The sequence below is a fragment of the Pecten maximus genome, chromosome 11 (genome assembly GCF_902652985.1).
Source record: "Pecten maximus chromosome 11, xPecMax1.1, whole genome shotgun sequence".
NCBI classification, from domain to species: Eukaryota; Metazoa; Mollusca; class Bivalvia; order Pectinida; family Pectinidae; genus Pecten; species Pecten maximus.
The window spans coordinates 34,004,470-34,023,140 of NC_047025.1; the positions used below are offsets into that span (position 1 = coordinate 34,004,470).

General features: G+C 36.2%; 1 protein-coding gene across 1 annotated transcript; it reads left to right on the forward strand.

Moving 5' to 3' along the window:
* Positions 1-345: 345 nt before the first annotated feature.
* LOC117337820 (iroquois-class homeodomain protein IRX-6-like) lies at positions 346-18,306 on the forward strand. Its single transcript, XM_033898942.1, has 5 exons — positions 346-711; positions 3,154-3,405; positions 6,966-7,078; positions 7,264-7,631; positions 16,308-18,306. Exons 1-5 carry the CDS (start codon positions 658-660, stop codon positions 16,949-16,951), a joined length of 1,431 nt encoding a protein of 476 aa, XP_033754833.1. The 5' UTR covers positions 346-657; the 3' UTR covers positions 16,952-18,306.
* Positions 18,307-18,671: the final 365 nt, after the last annotated feature.

Below are 18,671 nucleotides of genomic sequence, written 5' to 3' on the forward strand. Positions count from 1 at the left end.
ATAAATCTCAGCGACCTTGCCTAGACATAATGTTATCATTGTATTTAATACATAAATACACACCCCTCGTCCCGCATAAACAATGGCGTGTAACTGATCGGGAGTACTGTAATACAGCCAGGACAACAGTTATCACCCATCTACTACCGCTATGTTCCATGTCAAATTTTATTATAGCCTTATGCAATTATCACCATTCTGCTCCCCGTGTAAACATGGCTAAAGCAGCGGTGGGCGTGTCTGTGGGCGGGGCGTCGTATCGTAAAGCCATTTCTCACGCGCAATTACGCTAGCCAATAAAATGGTATAGAGGGGGATAACGACTGCCAATCAGACTGCTTTATTATGTCGGGAGAGAGGAGGGTAGCCTTTACACGGAGCTGTCATGTCCCTTGTCAAGTCAATATTTAACATCTGTGGAAACAAGAGACATCTAATTCACTGGTATATGGAGGCGAGGTATAATGTGTACTGAACGGCCCCTGTGTCCAGACCAGCTTTCCTGACCGGACCCTAAATTTTTGTGTCAATATTTATACTAACTTGTGTTTGAGAGTATACAAGGTGGCCGTATTCGATCTAACATTTCTTCTCTGCGGATGAAACTCTCCAAGATTTAATCGTTTGGGAACTATCTAGCTATTGCGGGAGTGTGTTATGTCCCTGGCCCCTCTCGGATACTCCTACCCCCCGTCTACTCAAACATCACAGGTAAGTACCCTCTCACCTGTCCATACAGGTGTGATCACGCTATAGGTTAATACACCTGTATATACAACAGCATACCTACTTGTACCTATACTTCTATTATTGTTTTACGTGATTTTAATTATAGATTCTTTTTTATTTATTTACAACTATAAACAAGACCCTTTCCCCGTTACACAATGGCAATTCAGGATGTAAAACTAAAATCGTACTCTTGTTAATATTTCCTAAAAAGTTAGTTCTGTGACATGGAAGATATGAAGAACGTGTGAATTGTTGTTCTCGCCATTCGGAAGTGTAATAGTCCCTCGTTGCATTTTATTACCAGGCTACAGAAAACAACCTAATCGTTACAGTCTAGTTTTAATCAATTACCAATTAGTTTTATTGACTCCATTGTTTCTTTTAATACCTTTTCTCAATATCAATACCAAATGTCCTGTTTTATTACTGACTGATTGTTGTTTTTAATTATAAAATAGGATATTGCTTGTCGCAATGTTTATCAATATAGTGCTAACACGACAGCTACTTGTGTTACAGGGACTGCTAGTTTACTGCTGTCACAGACGGTTATTAATGATAAAATAACAAAAATAAACTCACTTGATTTTACAATGTTAACTGTCGAGGGTGTCAGCCATCGTACGCCTCCCTCGCAGTCACACTGTAGCACAGTTAAACTGTCGTTAAATATAATATTTAGATTAATATATACATACCTGTATAAGTCTAAGATGACATATAGTACCACATTACTATACAATTACATTATATATAGCTATTTTAATTTTATATCATATGGAAATTATATTTCCTTGGTTATTTTGTCTTTTGTATATTTTAGCAAGAAGTGATATAATTATATCATTGTTTTATAAGTATATAGAATATTTCGAAATCAGCCATCTTTATACAAAATAAATACTTGCAGTAATGCGTGCATTTAATGATATCATGGCCTATGATATTATGATTAATTTTTGCATTGAATATAACTCTGAATCCTGCTATTAAATCATTGTATAATAAAAATATTATAACTGTATCGATCTAGTATAATACCAAACTACTTTAACTACATATAGTCTATTAGGATAGTAAAATGCTAAAACTGTATCAATTTAGTGTAAAAATAAATAGTGTAATAACTGTACCAATCTAGTACAGAATAAAAGTACTATGATTGTGCCAAACTAGTATGATACTAAAATACTATAACTCACTCAGCCTAGTATAATATAAAAAATATTATTACTGTATCAACCTAGTAAAACATAAACTACTATAACTGTATCAATCCAGTATATGTACAATATAAAAGTACTATAACTGTGTCAATCTAGTATGATATTGAAATACTATAACTTATCTAATCTTGTATTATATTGAAAAAAACATAACTGTATCAATTTAGTGTAAAAATAGTTATTTAACTGTAAGATATCTAGTATGACATTGTAATACGTTTAACTCTATCAGATATAGTGTAATATTGAAATGGTTTTACTCATAAATAGTATATAATATTGAAATACGTCTAACGCTATCAGATCAATTATAATATAAAGGGTACTGTACTCCTATCTGATTTGGTAGTATTATAATATAAAGGGTACTTTACTCCTATCTGATCTGGTAGTATTATAATATAAAGGGTACTATCAGCGAAGTTAACATTCCTAATATAAAAAGTACATTGTACAAGTGCGTTGTAATAGAGTGTAAACATTATTATTTCTTGGAAAACTGATCCAAAAAAATATCATCACTGTAGTAACACTAATATAACATTTAGGTACTATCTTAACATAATAAAATCAGTATAATATTAAGATACTGTCAATATAGCAAATCTGTATAGTATTTAGGTGATATCTTAATATGATTAAATAATATAATAATAAAATACTATTGATATAGCAAATCTAGTACAATATTTAGGTACTATCAATAAAGCAAATCTAGTTTAATGATCAAGTACTCCCAATATACCGAATCTATTAAAATGATAAAGTACTATCAATATAACAACTCTAGAATAATGATCAAGTATATCAATTAACCTAATCAGGTATATTGATTAAAAAACTACCGTTATAGGAAAACTTTTTAATCATCATAGCATTGCTACTTTAGTAAAACTATTGAAATATTAAAGTAAATATTTATCATATTAAAGTATTATTCACAGTAATACAACTAGCATACAGTACTTATTAGAACTCTAACCCAAAGTAAAACTCATCACTGTAAAAATAAAATAATAAGATCAAGTATATCTGCCTTGTTAAGGAGAATAAGGTTATGTGACAACTTAAGTATCATTGAAAAGTATATTCATTTCTCATGTAAGTTGTTCTCTTTCAAAGAATAAAAACTGATTGGATGTCTTTATCCGTACTTAATGATACAAATCAATATAATCTGTCTTTTCGTCTGCAGGTCCTGATGTCGACTGCTACTCCATCTGCTCTGCCACCCGTCACAACGTCATGCTGTGAAAATGGACGTCCGATCATGACAGATCCGCATACCGGACAGACGGTGTGTTCCTGTCAGTATGGGTCGGGTCTTCTCTCCGCCTACCCCCGTGTCCCGGGACTTACAGATTCCGTGTACAGCACCGCCCCTTACACCGCCCAGGGCTATGTGTCTGCCCTAGGGACGGACCCGTCAGCTTTCTACTCCCCACTGGTAAGTTTACCGTGAGTGAAATAACGTCACCAGCATCATCAGCACCAAGGGAGACATAATACTACAGGGTACAAGGTAATACCAAGGACAAATAATAATACAGGGTACAAGGTAATACAGAGGGATAAATAATACTACGGGTACAAAGTAATACGGAGGACAAATAATACTACAGGGCACAAGGTAATACAGAGGGACAAATAATGCCACAGGGTACAAGGTAATACAGAGGGACAATAATAATACAGGGTACAAGGTAATACAGAGAGACAAATAATACCACAGGGTACAAGGTAACACAGAGGACAAATAATACCACAGGGTACAAGGTAATACAGAGGGACAAATAATACCACAGGGTACAAGGTAATACCAAGGACAAATAATACCACAGGGTACAAGGTAATACAGAGGGACAAATAATACCACAGGGTACAAGGTAATACAGAGGGACAGATAATACCACAGGGTACAAGGTAATACCAAGGGACAAATAATACCACAGGGTACAAGGTAATACAGAGGGACAAATAATACCACAGGGTACAAGGTAACACAGAGGGACAATAATACCACAGGGTACAAGGTAATACCAAGGACAATTAATACCACAAGGTACAAGGTAATACCAAGGACAAATAATACCACAAGGTACAAGGTAATACAGAGGGACAAATAATACCACAGGGTACAAGGTAACACAGAGGGACAAATAATACCACAGGGTACAAGGTAATACAGAGGACAAATAATACCACAGGGTACAAGGTAACACAGAGGGACAAATAATACCACAGGGTACAAGGTAACACAGAGGGACAAATAATACCACAGGGTACAAGGTAATACAGAGGGACAAATAATACCACAGGGTACAAGGTAATACAGAGGGACAAATAATACCACAGGGTACAAGGTAATACAGAGGGACAAATAATACCACAGGGTACAAGGTAACACAGAGGGACAAATAATACCACAGGGTACAAGGTAATACAGAGGGACAAATAATACCACAGGGTACAAGGTAATACAGAGGACAAATAATACCACAGGGTACAAGGTAATACAGAGGGACAAATAATACCACAGGGTACAAGGTAACACAGAGGGACAAATAATACCACAGGGTACAAGGTAATACAGAGGGACAAATAATACCACAGGGTACAAGGTAATACAGAGGGACAAATAATACCACAGGGTACAAGGTAATACCAAGGACAAATAATACCACAGGGTACAAGGTAAATAATTACCACATAGTACAAGGTAATTACCAAGGGGGAAAATCATACCACGGGGGTACACGGTATACCAAGGGAAATAATACCCACGGGGTTGGTACAAGTAATACAGAGGACAAATAATACCACATGTGAACAAGGGGAATACAGAGGGACAAATTAATGAACCAAATAATACCACAGGGTACAAGGTAACACAGAGGGACAAATAATACCACAGGGTCCTTCTCTCCTTTCGTCCCTAACAAATAAACTGTATGTGTGGAAACTTCGTAAATTTATTTGTAAATATGTTTATAAAACAATCGAATAAATCAGCATCTGTCCTGATCCGAGGTACAGGTATGTACCCCACCTGTCTATTGTCACACGTCTCATCCTTTGATTCGTGTGCCGCTATTAACATTCCCGCTATATAAAAGGCCATCGACTTATTCCACTGTCCTCTGTCAATATTGTGATAACCAGTGTTGACTCAGACAATACACTTTGTTATTTCAACATAACTTTAAACCCAGATATTTGTCTTGTCGTCCTAATCAATGTTTTAGGAAATGAACTGTCTCCTCTGCTAGGAGTTAAGTGCCTAATCTATTAGATCGATGTGAGCCGGGACAGAGCACAGGTGCTACAGTCATAATATATGGCCGGTCTCCCCGGGCCAGGCGCGGGCCGAGGTGCTTACTCTGCCTAGATAGGCCCGGGGGCGGGGTCCATGATTTACGTCATCGCTACATCACGTGGCCGCAGGTGGGGACGACTTGACAGTCTCGTTAACCACAGACTAACGCATTGACAGAGGTCGTTATCACTTGTTGTCGGAACTGTCAGCTGCTGATAAATGTCGTAGGCGCATGCGCATATATAGTGGTCAGTGAAGATCTATTTCAATTATGTAAGAACTATTAGAAGGATGATATCTGTCATGACAAGGAAGCTGTTATGATTACATGATATAATGATTTAGGTACGTCTAATAGAATACCGTATCTGTCAACACAACACGATACTGTTTACCTATCTCAAATGCCTCAGGTAAACAATTACAGAGGTTTAACTTATCTTCAGGACATCAGGAGATCACCATATTGATCATATCCATCTCTGATTTAGTGGCGATGGGAGAAATCGGGAGGTTAAATCAAATATATTGGTCTTACATTCATAATTATATTTTTAAAACATTTCAACGAGGTTTGGAAAGTCGAACCATGACTATAATACAATCTGTTTATCTGGGTTTTTTTTTCTAGAAACAAACGATATATTAGTTTGCATTCATCTCTGTTAGGAAATAGCTTGTAAGAAAAGTCCACTATTTCAGGGAAATCATTTGGCTCTGTTATTACTTAGAACGCTGGAGCTTTCAGTATTTATGTTGTAACTACGGAATGTCCGCGGTTTGAGAGGCTGTGGGTTCTGGTGAGTTGCACTGCTTGCTCTTCCGTTACACTTGAATTAAATTTGAAGCAAATAAAGCTCCAAGGGTGACGCGATAAAATGGCGTTTTTACAGTGGGGAGCCGATAGCGATCAACTCCTGTCCGCCATACTGCCGACAAACTCTACACTCCCAGCCCAATTACCTTCAAACTTGTTCACAAATTTTCCGAATCTTCAAAACTCCCCGGGTGATCGGACTCTTATTAGCCTCACTGCGGAAGGACCTATTCTCTAACTAGTTAGCCCCTCCAAGGATCTCTGGTCTACCCCTCCCGAGACAGACTTCCGCATGTCACTTCCCCCCCTTGTAATTGCGTCCCTCTGCTTCCCCTCCCCACACAAAACACTTCACTACGAAATGCAAACAACGTAATGATATCTGTAACACGTACATAGGAAAGCAGCAGTATCAGTAAAAAAGGAAGTAGCGTTTGTTTAAATATTGTTAAAGCCTTGATGGATGAGGATAGTTACACAGATAACATTTAACACAAGGTTTAACAATAGCATTACAATGTCATTGTATGCTAATTATTGATTAGGGCCGCCTATGTTTCTAGTATTGTCCTCAGCTAATTTGACAGAGTGGTATACACAGCACAATTATGTCATTATTTCAGACTATCATTGATTGTGTGTAGGAACCAGCTCTGAGTTATCAGTTGGTGTGTATGGACATGTATTAAGTCTTTGGACGCCAGCGTTTTATCTAGAATTGTTTTAAGCTTATGATTTTTAAACTGTTTCACTCATCCTTCTATTTACCAATTGAAATACCTACTGTTCAATAACTAACATACACCCAGATTTGTTTCGTGTTTTGGCTATAAATATATTAATTTACAATATTTCTTCATTTCTTTCCATGTAGAATGCCCATTATGATCTGAAGGATAATGCGGATGCTGCCTGGCGGAGCATCACACAACCAGGGGCATGCTATCCTTACGACCCCGCAATGGCCTCTTACCCTTACGGCAACACGTAAGTCACATACCCTCATCACGTGACAAATTATATGTACAAGTATGACGCTACATCCGTGAATAAGAATACAAATATCACATATGTTGATTATCAACTATTTTGTTTTAGGAAAATACATTGAATTTATGTTTTGCTTTGTTTTTATGTCGGATAATGAACTGAAAATGTTCTTGTTGTTTTAGTTATGGCGGTATGGACTTAAACGGTGCCGCGAGGAGGAAAAATGCAACACGTGAAACGACTAATACCCTAAAGGCGTGGCTATACGAACACAGGAAGAACCCATACCCCACCAAGGGCGAGAAAATCATGCTCGCCATCATCACCAAGATGACCCTCACACAGGTCAGCACGTGGTTCGCCAACGCCAGAAGGAGGCTCAAAAAGGAAAACAAAATGACGTGGTCACCACGTAATCGATGCGGTGACGGCGATGATGATGACGACAACGAAAAGTTAGATGACGATGATGAAGATTGTGAAAAGGAAAAGGACAAATTAGAGGACAATATCAGCGTAAAGGATTTAGTAGCTGATGGCATCGATGATGGTGAGTTAAATTATTATAATGATTTATATCTTAGATTGATGACACATACTTGTGTAGTAATTATTTATCATCACCTGAGGAAGCAGCAACAAGTCTCGATTGCTTAGATTGCTGTATTCTGCCCCATGCCGAAGAGTGAGAACTAATGGCATTGCGTCAACATACATGGACTCATACAGCATTGGACGCTATGTATATACTGTCCCCGAAAATCATTGATCAAACAATATTTGTAACAATGTATTTCTGTTGATCCGTAAACCAAGATAGAAACATTGATAATCGAACTCCCTTTTTTCGCAAACAGAGGTTAAGCCAGTGTCATATTTATTTTTTAACAATAAAGATATTATATGAGGATATATTAATGCATCACTCAGTCGTGTCATCCTTCTATGACTAAGGGTCATCCTTCTAGGACTAGGGGTCATCCTTCTAGGACTAAGGGTCATCCTCCTAGGACTAGGGATCCTACTTCTAGGACTAATGGTTATCATTCTAAGACTAGGGATTATCCTTCTAGGACTAATGGTTATCATTCTAAGACTAGGGGGTCGTCCTTCTAGGACTAAGGATCGTCTTTCTGGGACTAAGGGTCATTCTCCTAGAACTAAGGATCATCTTTCTGGAACTAAGGGTCGTCCTTTTATGACTAGGGGTCGTTCTTCTAGGACCAGAGATCGTCCTTCTAGGACTAGGGATAAAGAAAGGGACATTCAGAGGTTTGTCATCAATATCCTCATAATTAAATTATATGGTACATTTAAGCTATCGGAAAACATTGAAACATCAAGTGCATTTGTATATTCTGAATTGATGTCATCAACCATTAGAACTTAAATGAAGTAGGTGAGAGGAGTTGATATTACATTTACTCGGTGTGATCGAGAGCTTTAGATTTAGTAAAAATAGCAAGAAGCTTGATCTGATTATTGAACATGGCATAACACAATACAAGGCCAGAAAACACAACAAAGAATCATTAAAGTTAAGTTTTTTGTTCCTAACACTCAGTAGGAGGTAATTAATGGTATGAGGACCTGGAGTTATACAGTTGTGGTGTTAGTAGATGACCGTTATACCAGACGTGTTTCGGTATTCTCGTGATTTATATTTCCTCCTTATAAACATGTAACGGTAATGCAATTCTTTTTTACATCATTTGAAATAATGAATTATTTCTTTCTGTGATTACTTATCGAATAACAGAAATAAAGGTTAATGATATATTATCAATGGTGGTTACATACGAAGAGCAAAGCAAAACGACTCGTTACAAATAAAAGGTGACACAGCTCACAATTTATTATAATGTCGTTTTCGAATCTCCGAGCTCCACACTTGTATTCTAAAATACTCTAAATTATATATTACATTGTCTCCTTCTTTGATAGAACACTGAAACTTGTCATTGATATATTGTAGTTGAAATAGTCTTTGACGTACATTAGTACTAAACTATTGTCAGAACAATCGTACATAAAATACATTGTAGTTGAAATAGTCTTTGACGTACATAAGTACTTACTTAAATATTGTCAGAAAAATCGTACAGAAATGTACGCTGGACACACAAATCTTTTTTTTTTAAGGATTGAAGCAGAATGTAGATAGTAATTGCTTTGCACCAGTTACCGGAACTCTAATTAGATCGCACCTACACGTAACCACGATAATAGAGTATACAAATATTTACTACCATAGATACAGAAAGATAGGTTGAACGTATTCAATTCAAAAACAATGTCCATGTTGTTTAAGTAAAAACTAGTGAAGCAACATGTATCAAATGTTATAGAAGATATATAAATATATAAAGTATTTCTTACTGTATATTTCTTCTCTATAGTCTCACTCTACTTTCTTCTATAACATTCTTGGGCAAAAAACACTACGATCACAGCTTGTGCTTGTTTGAGTTTGGTTAAATCAGATATCTCTACTCTCCCTAAACATATAGACCTTCTGATAAACAATTGACAAGTTTCATAACTTGTTGCTTGATTTCTTTTTGTATCTTTATTTAAACCATTGCATTTTGAATTTTAATTTCAAGAAATGAAAACAAGCTTAAACTTTCATAAAGCAAACGACATTTTCGTTTCAAAGACACTTCATATGTACGTAATTAAAACCGATAATTCATGTTGTAAATAACTTAAATATACGTCTAATATAAATATATAACATTAGTCTGTATATAAAGGCGTTAAATAGATAAAACAGACAAACAGTATTTTATGTAAAGACATAAGTATATAAAACCACAAAGCAATAGCTTATGTTAAAAAGACTTCGTATAAATGTATATCACACAGACAATAATAAACAGATAAATAGGTCACAACGCAATCCAAAAAATGATATATAAGAAATTTTAGATAAGAATCTGTCTAGAGATATATACATGCAATTGAGAAACGGCAAAACTGTCAGAATATGTCTTAAATGCCTCAATGGTCATCATTTTGTTAAGAACATGTTGCTCCGCACGAGTTGATTACGTGAATGTGATAACATTTATTTCCAGTCCACTAAGATAGTATTACATCGATTGATTGGGTTAAATCAGTCTTAACTGACAGCTTTAGTTCGATTAAATTAAAACATTTTCCCGAAAAACAATTTTTAACCAACAACATTTACGAAATCATTAGAAGCGAACAGTTAATGATAATGGTGTATTGTCAACATATAATAACATAAATAAAAAACATTTATCAACACGCTGTTAGGTAACAAATGCTGGCTAGCGCTTATGCTGACATTGACTGTAAACTTGATATATCAAACATGTTCAAGAAAAAGACAGCTGAGAAAAATAATGACGGAATTCGCAAAACTACACCAATAAAAACACAAGGAAACGAAGCAACACGTTCACACGTAAATATTTGTGGCTGAATAACTTGAAATACATTTTGAAAGTGATCATTTGAATGGTCGTCTACTCCTCAAAATCTTCAGACGTGATTTGATAAAGGAGAAATGTAAATTTAATTACAGTATGAACAACATGTATGAGTGTATGAAAAGTTTATCTACAGAGGAATCATCCTTTCTGATACCTTCCTTTGGTCTAATCTATCTATTGTATATTGTGTGTTGTTTTGGTGAAAGGACGTGTGTGCGTGCATAGTAATAAAATATATATGGCCTATAAGGAAAACAAGCAACAGCTATATGCACACCATCCGTTAATGATATCGTTAATCAAATCAGGATTCAACTTAAAGTCTTATAGATTTACGTAATATAATGTCGATAGAATGTATCATAACGGGATTTATGGATTTAAAACAACGTCAAATGAATATCAATTATATAGATACCCTATAAGTATCACAAATAGATCTATATCAATGAAACCTTGGGACATCTGACAAGCATGGTCAGTGTTACGACTGGACATATCGTAAACAAGCCCTTATCGTGGGAAAGTGAGGTAGGGATGGGCGACACACTGAGTCCACTTCCAGCTTGTATTTACAACGCTAATTCTACTTTCATGCACTTTGTTTTGTTTTGATATCTAAACTTTAAAAACAAACCACTGATCCTCACGATAAAGGCCTGCATGAGGAACCTTTTTTAGCTTTCTAATGTGTGTGATAAACTCGGTGTCCTATCAGGGGAATCGGTACTGACGCACACTACATACAGCACACTAACAGGTCATTAACCAGTTTCCGCCAATGTATTCAGTAATCTAAAGGTTTTATTTCATTTCACTGGGAATTTTTCATCGGGGAGATATCCTTGGTTTTGTGGGTAGTTATGGCGGCGGTTCCAAGGCAATCTTTGGTCTACATCTGTTTAATATTTGGAAGGCACGCGCTGTCACTCGCTTGCGCGGAAATGGCGAGTCGCCCGTCGTGTTTTCTCACACATGCTGTCGTTGTCATCGCCAATAATTATCCAGTTTCTGGGCCACATCTAAATTACAGCCGATATTTTTCAGCAGATTGCTTTCTATGAAAGGCTGATTGCTGTGTCATCATTGTCCGATTGTGCTCCATTCAAACGAACAATAGCCGAGCCTCCCCCTCGATAGCTTAGCTGCAAACAAATGAAATAGTAGCCTATAATTTTCCTCATGTTTGGCACGTATTCAGACTCGGCAATAGTTCCTCACTGTTCATTTCTAAACAACAACTTTGACTTGGAATCTATTTTTTATATTAATTTTGATCGGCACGCGCTTAGTCAAAACACTCTCCACGTGTACACGTGACACAATTAATCGTGTTCGTAAAAGATTAGGGGATATTTTACGCTCCTGTCATGTTTTCAGTTAGAATGAGATTTTTTGATATGGAAACAGATATTGTATAGACAAGCGATAGCAATGTCGTTAGATTCATGCGACATTCCGCGCGAACTCGACTGGCGCTCGTGCACGACCAGCTTTTGTCTATTAAATCAATAGATGAAACTGACCTGGACATTTATAGGGTAATAGTGGATAATCGTAGATTTTGAGATATTTGCTTTTTAAGTCATTCCATGTTCACACGAGCGTTTAAGATAACAGTTTGAGATAGCGCCCCCTGGCGGTGGTATGGACCGTCGTGCCGACACTCCTTCTCGCTACCCCGACCACCCGGGTCCACCTGGACATTTTCTTTTTAAACGCATTAGTTATCAGAACTCAAGTGGATCCGACACTTTTTGACAAATTCAAACATGTTATCATTTAAGAGGGGATCATGGGCGATTTATAAGCCCTATACACCATTAATAGATCTTTACCCAAGCCATACAGGTCTCGTTTGTTATCCGTCTCTTTAACATGTTGTACTTCTATTCTTTTACCGAAAACAAGAGCAATATAAATGTTGCCCAACAAACATTTATATAATACTGAAGATGTTCTCAATGCTACATTGATGTTTTTTTTTTTTATTTATATACGCATATATTATCTTTAAAAAATCCGAAATCTATCTATAACATTGGCGACTCCGGGGAGTAGGCCCCCTCATTAGGATTCAAACGCAGTCGAGCGCTGATGATCTGATGGCCGACTATAGGTAAGTCTTCATCCTCTCATATATTATGAAGACAAATTAATACCAGCTCGGTGTGTGGTGACAGGGACCTTCATAAAAAGTGCGGCAACACACATTAACGTCCATGCCACATTGGGAGCCAGGACATTACAGGGTTGAAACACTGATGTTTATTGGTCCCCTCCTCACCACTGTCTATTATGGAGAAATAAAGAAAGGCAAAAAACCACAGAGATCACGATCTTCATTTGTCTTCTTTCAATTAACATGTGTTCTGTCCATTAGTTGTTTGCCGGTCAGTATGACGTGTCTCGCGCACAGAGACTTAGTTGGTCCGTCAGCACGACCACTAGCGCGCCTTGACTTACACGACTTATCTATTAGTTCACGTATCCTCTGCCATTTTTGTTTGGTCAATTATGTTGTTTTTACTAGAGCCTACTTCCGTCAGGTATTAATTGTTTTCCTAATATGTTTTATTTCTTAATGGTTTTGACAGCATTGATCGCCCGGCTAGCTCCGACATAATCATTAATCACGTCGTTCGGAGACTATCGGTACTTACCGTGTGCCGTCCGTATACGCCTGGATGGCGACGGACTTCTCTAGTTTTATTGGTTGCCTAGTGCAGTTGATTTTGTATGATTCATCGCGAATGACATAAAATAACAAGACAAACTTTTTGCAACATTTTTACATCGATTCTAGATATTTTTCATAATTAATAATATATATTATTTAAATTTTATTTTTGCGATTTAGTAAGATCAAGGATCATCACTATACAAACTCGAAACAACATTGGAATAGATTCTGACTGAAGCTAAAAAGGCAACATTATCTAACTTTGTTTGGATGTATAGAAATATGATTTTATTACGTTTATGTTATTTCAGTGAAATTTCAATGTATACAATGGTTTTCAGTTTTGATAACTAGAAAAGAAATCAACATTGGATGTTTTCTCTTGGTATAATTAATTAATTGCATTTATAAATTTACATACTTAAAAGTTTAATACAGTGTAAACTAAGTGCAATCATGACTTACGATCTTGTATATCAGTCATGATATCGTTACTGAGAAACGGTGTCTTAAGATAGTAAGGGAATAATGACTCTTGATAAAACAAAGGTTGATACATCGGAAATAATGACTCTTGATAAAAGAAAGGTTGATACATCTTTCTTATTGATTCAATGTATTTGGTGTAAACAATCCGTCACAGAGCAAACCATATACAAAAACTGTCAACATCAAATATAATCAACAATTGATATTGTTTTATACATCATGTAACATGATATCGTAATAAAAATTACTCAAACTTTAAATTAGTTCGTGATATCCTAAAATGACTTTATTTCGCATTGTATATGATTTTTTTTCTCTGAAATGTTTTGAACACTTTTCAATTTCTTAAAAAAAAACTTATCGAAAGAAATTACGATTAACATTTTATAGACTAATATCAATGTGAGATTACGACCAGCACTATGAACAATTCAATATCATTGTTTGATTCATGTTTAAATATATATTACCGTAGTCTTTATTTAATTATAATTAATTTTTCTTTGTTTTCATGGTAAATACTAAAATGTGATTGGTCGAAAAATTCTTTTCATTCTTCTATGACAGAAATTCCGAGAATGGCGCGAAAAATGTGACGTCACAATACGACAATTGACGTTGCGTATTGATTTGAGAAAAAGAATCCCATTTAAAACCAGTAAAATTGTACATAAAACATGTTTAAAATTAGAAAATCATTTTCAAAAATTAATTATAAGCGTTGATGTCATTTTTTTTAGTTTCATTGGGGTATGAAACAAATTTTGTTTGCAAACTTCTTTAAGAATCCGCTACGCGGATTCATACAGTTTGCAAAGAAAAAAATGACATCAATGCTTAACACAATGTTTAATATACAGTAAACAAGCTTTTTCATCGCTTCATTTTTAATTTGTAATACAAGGTAATGATTTATATTTCCAAATTAAATGATAAAGAAAGCAGCATGATGACTGTGGCGACACAAGATAAACACGTACAATTTTACTGGTTAAATTATGTGTGACAACGACTTTCCTCAAATCACTGGTATCACAACTGTTACCTACCGTTTCAAGTTTTCAAGTTTTTTATTCGCCAAATGCAATAAATACAGCATATAGGTTATACATATCTTCGGTATAATACATTTTGTTTCCCTCTATAAAATGTACGGTATAATACAATTTGATTTCCTTTATAAAATGTAGGGTATAAGACATTTTGATTTCCTATATAAAATGTACGGTATAATACATTTTCATTCCCTATATAAAATGTACTGTATAATACATTTTGATTTCCTATATAAAATATCCGGTATAATACATTTTCATTCCCTATATAATATATACGGTATAATACATTTTGATTTCCTATATAAAATGCACGGTATAATAAAACACTTCATTACTCCCCTTTTCAAGCGTTATCGCATTTTGTTCTAGATATTCATAATCGTTGTTGTGGGTCTTGAAAGTGTGCGTATAGTGCATACATGATAAAATAACGCAGCAGTATTGTTTCTGACAAAAACCTCTATTTGTTGCTACAAAAACATTTAAGAGCATGGCTTACAATGTATAGTAAAAACTGCCATATTGCGGATTATTGTTCCGCAATACACTTAGAATGTTGGAGAAACATTTATATCTGATTTCAGTAGGGGTAATGTGGTTAAACCAAATAAAAGAAAAAATGCAACAGGGATAATGAAAAATTCAGAGCTCAAAGAAACAGAATCTGATGAAACATCAAAACTCACAAATTCAAGGAAAACGGCTTCAGCGGTATGATATATGACAGAATTATGTTTTTACGGAAGTTATTTTATTGGGGACGACGGCATGCTATTTATTGATGTTTTCATATTTTCGAAGTAATATATATTTACATTCAAAATATGTTCAGATCATATGGAAACAATTAATCATCTAAAGCAATAATGATACCAATACACTCTCAAATAAGATATTAGATCCTGTAAGATTGGTGTTAACAAGGGTTTCCCAGGCGGAGGATGAGACCTACCCTGTTCCGTTATAGTGTGACCCTGTTGGTGGTCCACTGGGCCTTTGATGGGGGATTTGTGCAGGTGCTGCATGATATTGATTTCTGTGAGATTTACCTATTGTGCGACACTTAATCCTGACGGGACGGGGATGTCACGTGACCATCACTGACAGGGGAAGGGATTAGTAAAGTAGAAATGTCTTCCGTCAAATTGATATGTCCCCCTGTTTGATGGGTAATAGACCACTCAGACGTACACGAGATCCCCCAAACCCAATCTCTTTTCTCTATTCTGTCAACCCAAAACGAAATCGCTTAAGCATACAAAATGTAGATATGAGTGTTCACCTGTGTGTGGGCGCTAACCGCCCAATGGATAGCCTATGTAAATCAACATAATGGATACTGAGTCTCAATTAAGTGTGAGGAGAACATTCAACGTTTTGAATAGATAGAATAGTAAATGCTACATTTATTAACCGCACAATTTCTGTTTTGCAACTACAATTCACTTAGTCTAGGTAAGTGTTTAGTCAAATATTTGATATTTCAACCACGATAAGATAATTGACCAAAAGTATTATTTTGTCTTTAATAGATCTAAAGAAAGAAAAACTGGACCATGTTGTGAGGGAAGCCTTCCCCTTGAAGACAGATTTGCTAGGTATGGTTCCGATGGGCGTAGTCAGTGATGAGACGGGTCTCATGTCAACAGGCCTCCAGAAAACTGTCACAGAACTCAAGCCTCCCATGCCCGACTCCAAGCGACTGGAATCCCCGTGTTCTAACAGCAGTGACTCCGGTCTCAGTGACGTCAACAGCTCGTTATCCCTCAACAACTCAAGTATAGAACACAGCGACCCTCTCCGGCCCCGGATATGGTCCATTGCACACGTTGCTACGTCGTCTACGACCACTACCTCGCCCACGACTTCCGCCGACCAGAGCCTCCCTCTGAACTTCTCGCGGGTGAGCGCTCCGTATATACCGACCACCTCCACAGTCCGACCCTGGATGGACAGTGCTTTCCCACTCAGTAGCTCTATGTTTTCACCAAACACGAACGGTTATACAAATGTTAGTCCTCAGAGTGAGAAACCCCTCGTCACACCCAACTTTAATGGACTTTCGACACCCGTTAATAACTCCTCGCTGTTGAGGCCCTACCCTCCCCTTTCCTCTATATATTCCCCTACTAGAGACGTTAGACCGGCAGACAGAATCTCCAACCCTCTCGGCTAAATATTTTATAATCGGGAGTGCTGGATACTCCGAGAACTTGATACCACAGGGTTGGTGAATTAGCTGGCTGGTGGGATGGAGAAATGGTGGTAGGACATTTCCAAAATATAATTGTTCGTGAAAAACCACCACCCAATGTCCTTCCCTGGTCCGTGACCTTTCATATGGCATTGAAAGAGTCGGAACGGCATTACAAAAACCTAAGTAAGACCTGTTTTAGGGCTAGTGCAGGACGTTTGGGCCTGACTGCCCGGGTGATAGTGACCTCAGGACGATTGGCGGCATGGAGGCTTGACTCTTCGCCCCGCAATATTGAGCTTGTTCGGCTGGGATTGAAAGGTTAATATAGCTACGTGGAGATTATTAAAGACTTGGTTTAAACTTAAGTGCTAAATATTTCGCTAAGTGCTGTGAGAGAAGAGGTGTTTACCCAGACTTAATGATTCTTACAGTGAAATTAGCAGTGATTGACAGCGGCCTACAGGGTAACGTGTCCATTTATGTATTGACAATGTTGTTGACTTGCTTCACGCGATAGCTTCCTCGTCACTTTGGTGGTACTTAATTTCACCGATCTTCTACACGAGAGCGTCTTGAGGGGGTCAGATTCTCTCTCCGTAATGTCATATCTGTCTCGTATTAAACCAATCGTCCAACAATAGTACGTAACGTATTCATAATAAACACTGGAACATCCTTACCGTGGTGGTAAAGTGGAGGTGATCTTGTCTCCGGCTTCAAACAATGACGGGTAATACACCATTATTACTTATATTTGAAAAGGAGGAAATGGCAGTCATCTTTACTTAATAGTTTTCTTGCTATTTATGTGATGGTTATATAGAGAACGGGGTAGTTGTCTCTAGTATAATAAAGTCAAATGTATTTTCAATTATAGCTATTTAATATATCGTATGATTTATATTTGATACCGATTCGTTGTACCATTCAAACAGATTTTCTTTATAGAGTTTCAATATATATAACTTATTTGTAACATAACAAATTTAGTATCGTAAAAAAAGAAAACATCTAACATTCATGTACAATTTACATAAAGTTTGAAGTTTTATGAAATGGAAATTTCTTAATTTATAAGATAATAATTTTGTTATAAGAATAGCACCATAGATTTTTTTGGCATTAAGCTACCCTAAATAATGTTTTCTTGTCAACTTTTGTTAGAGTGGTCTGCAGTGTTGTAGCTGCTGACCTGTACAGGGTCTGTTTTTGACCCCTTTTTGTCAGTCTCATTCCATGTGTCCATGTTGAAACGTCTCTCTACAACTCCCATGTGTCGATGTATTTATGACGTAGCTGTTCGTTTTATTTTTAAATAAAAATGTTACATGGATTGTGTGTTTCATGTTGTCATTATTTGTTCATAGAAATCATCCGAATGCCGTATCGATGTGTACCTTTCTTAAATACAGGCAAAATTTATTTTTATAGAAATACGAAATACAGGGAAATATTAGTGTGAAGACATGCTAAATAAATGAAATAAACTTAGAGAAATAATAAACAAATCAACATTTACACTGTAAATTACACTGATTTTAAATTCAAAATTTGCCTCATTCTTTAAACATATTTTGTGGTATACTGATTTTCGATTTGATAAATTCCTACAGTTTATTTTTAATCAATTACTAATAAATCTTCGAAATCTTTTAAGAATTAATGTGTATTTTATTATATCTAAATTCGACTTTAATAA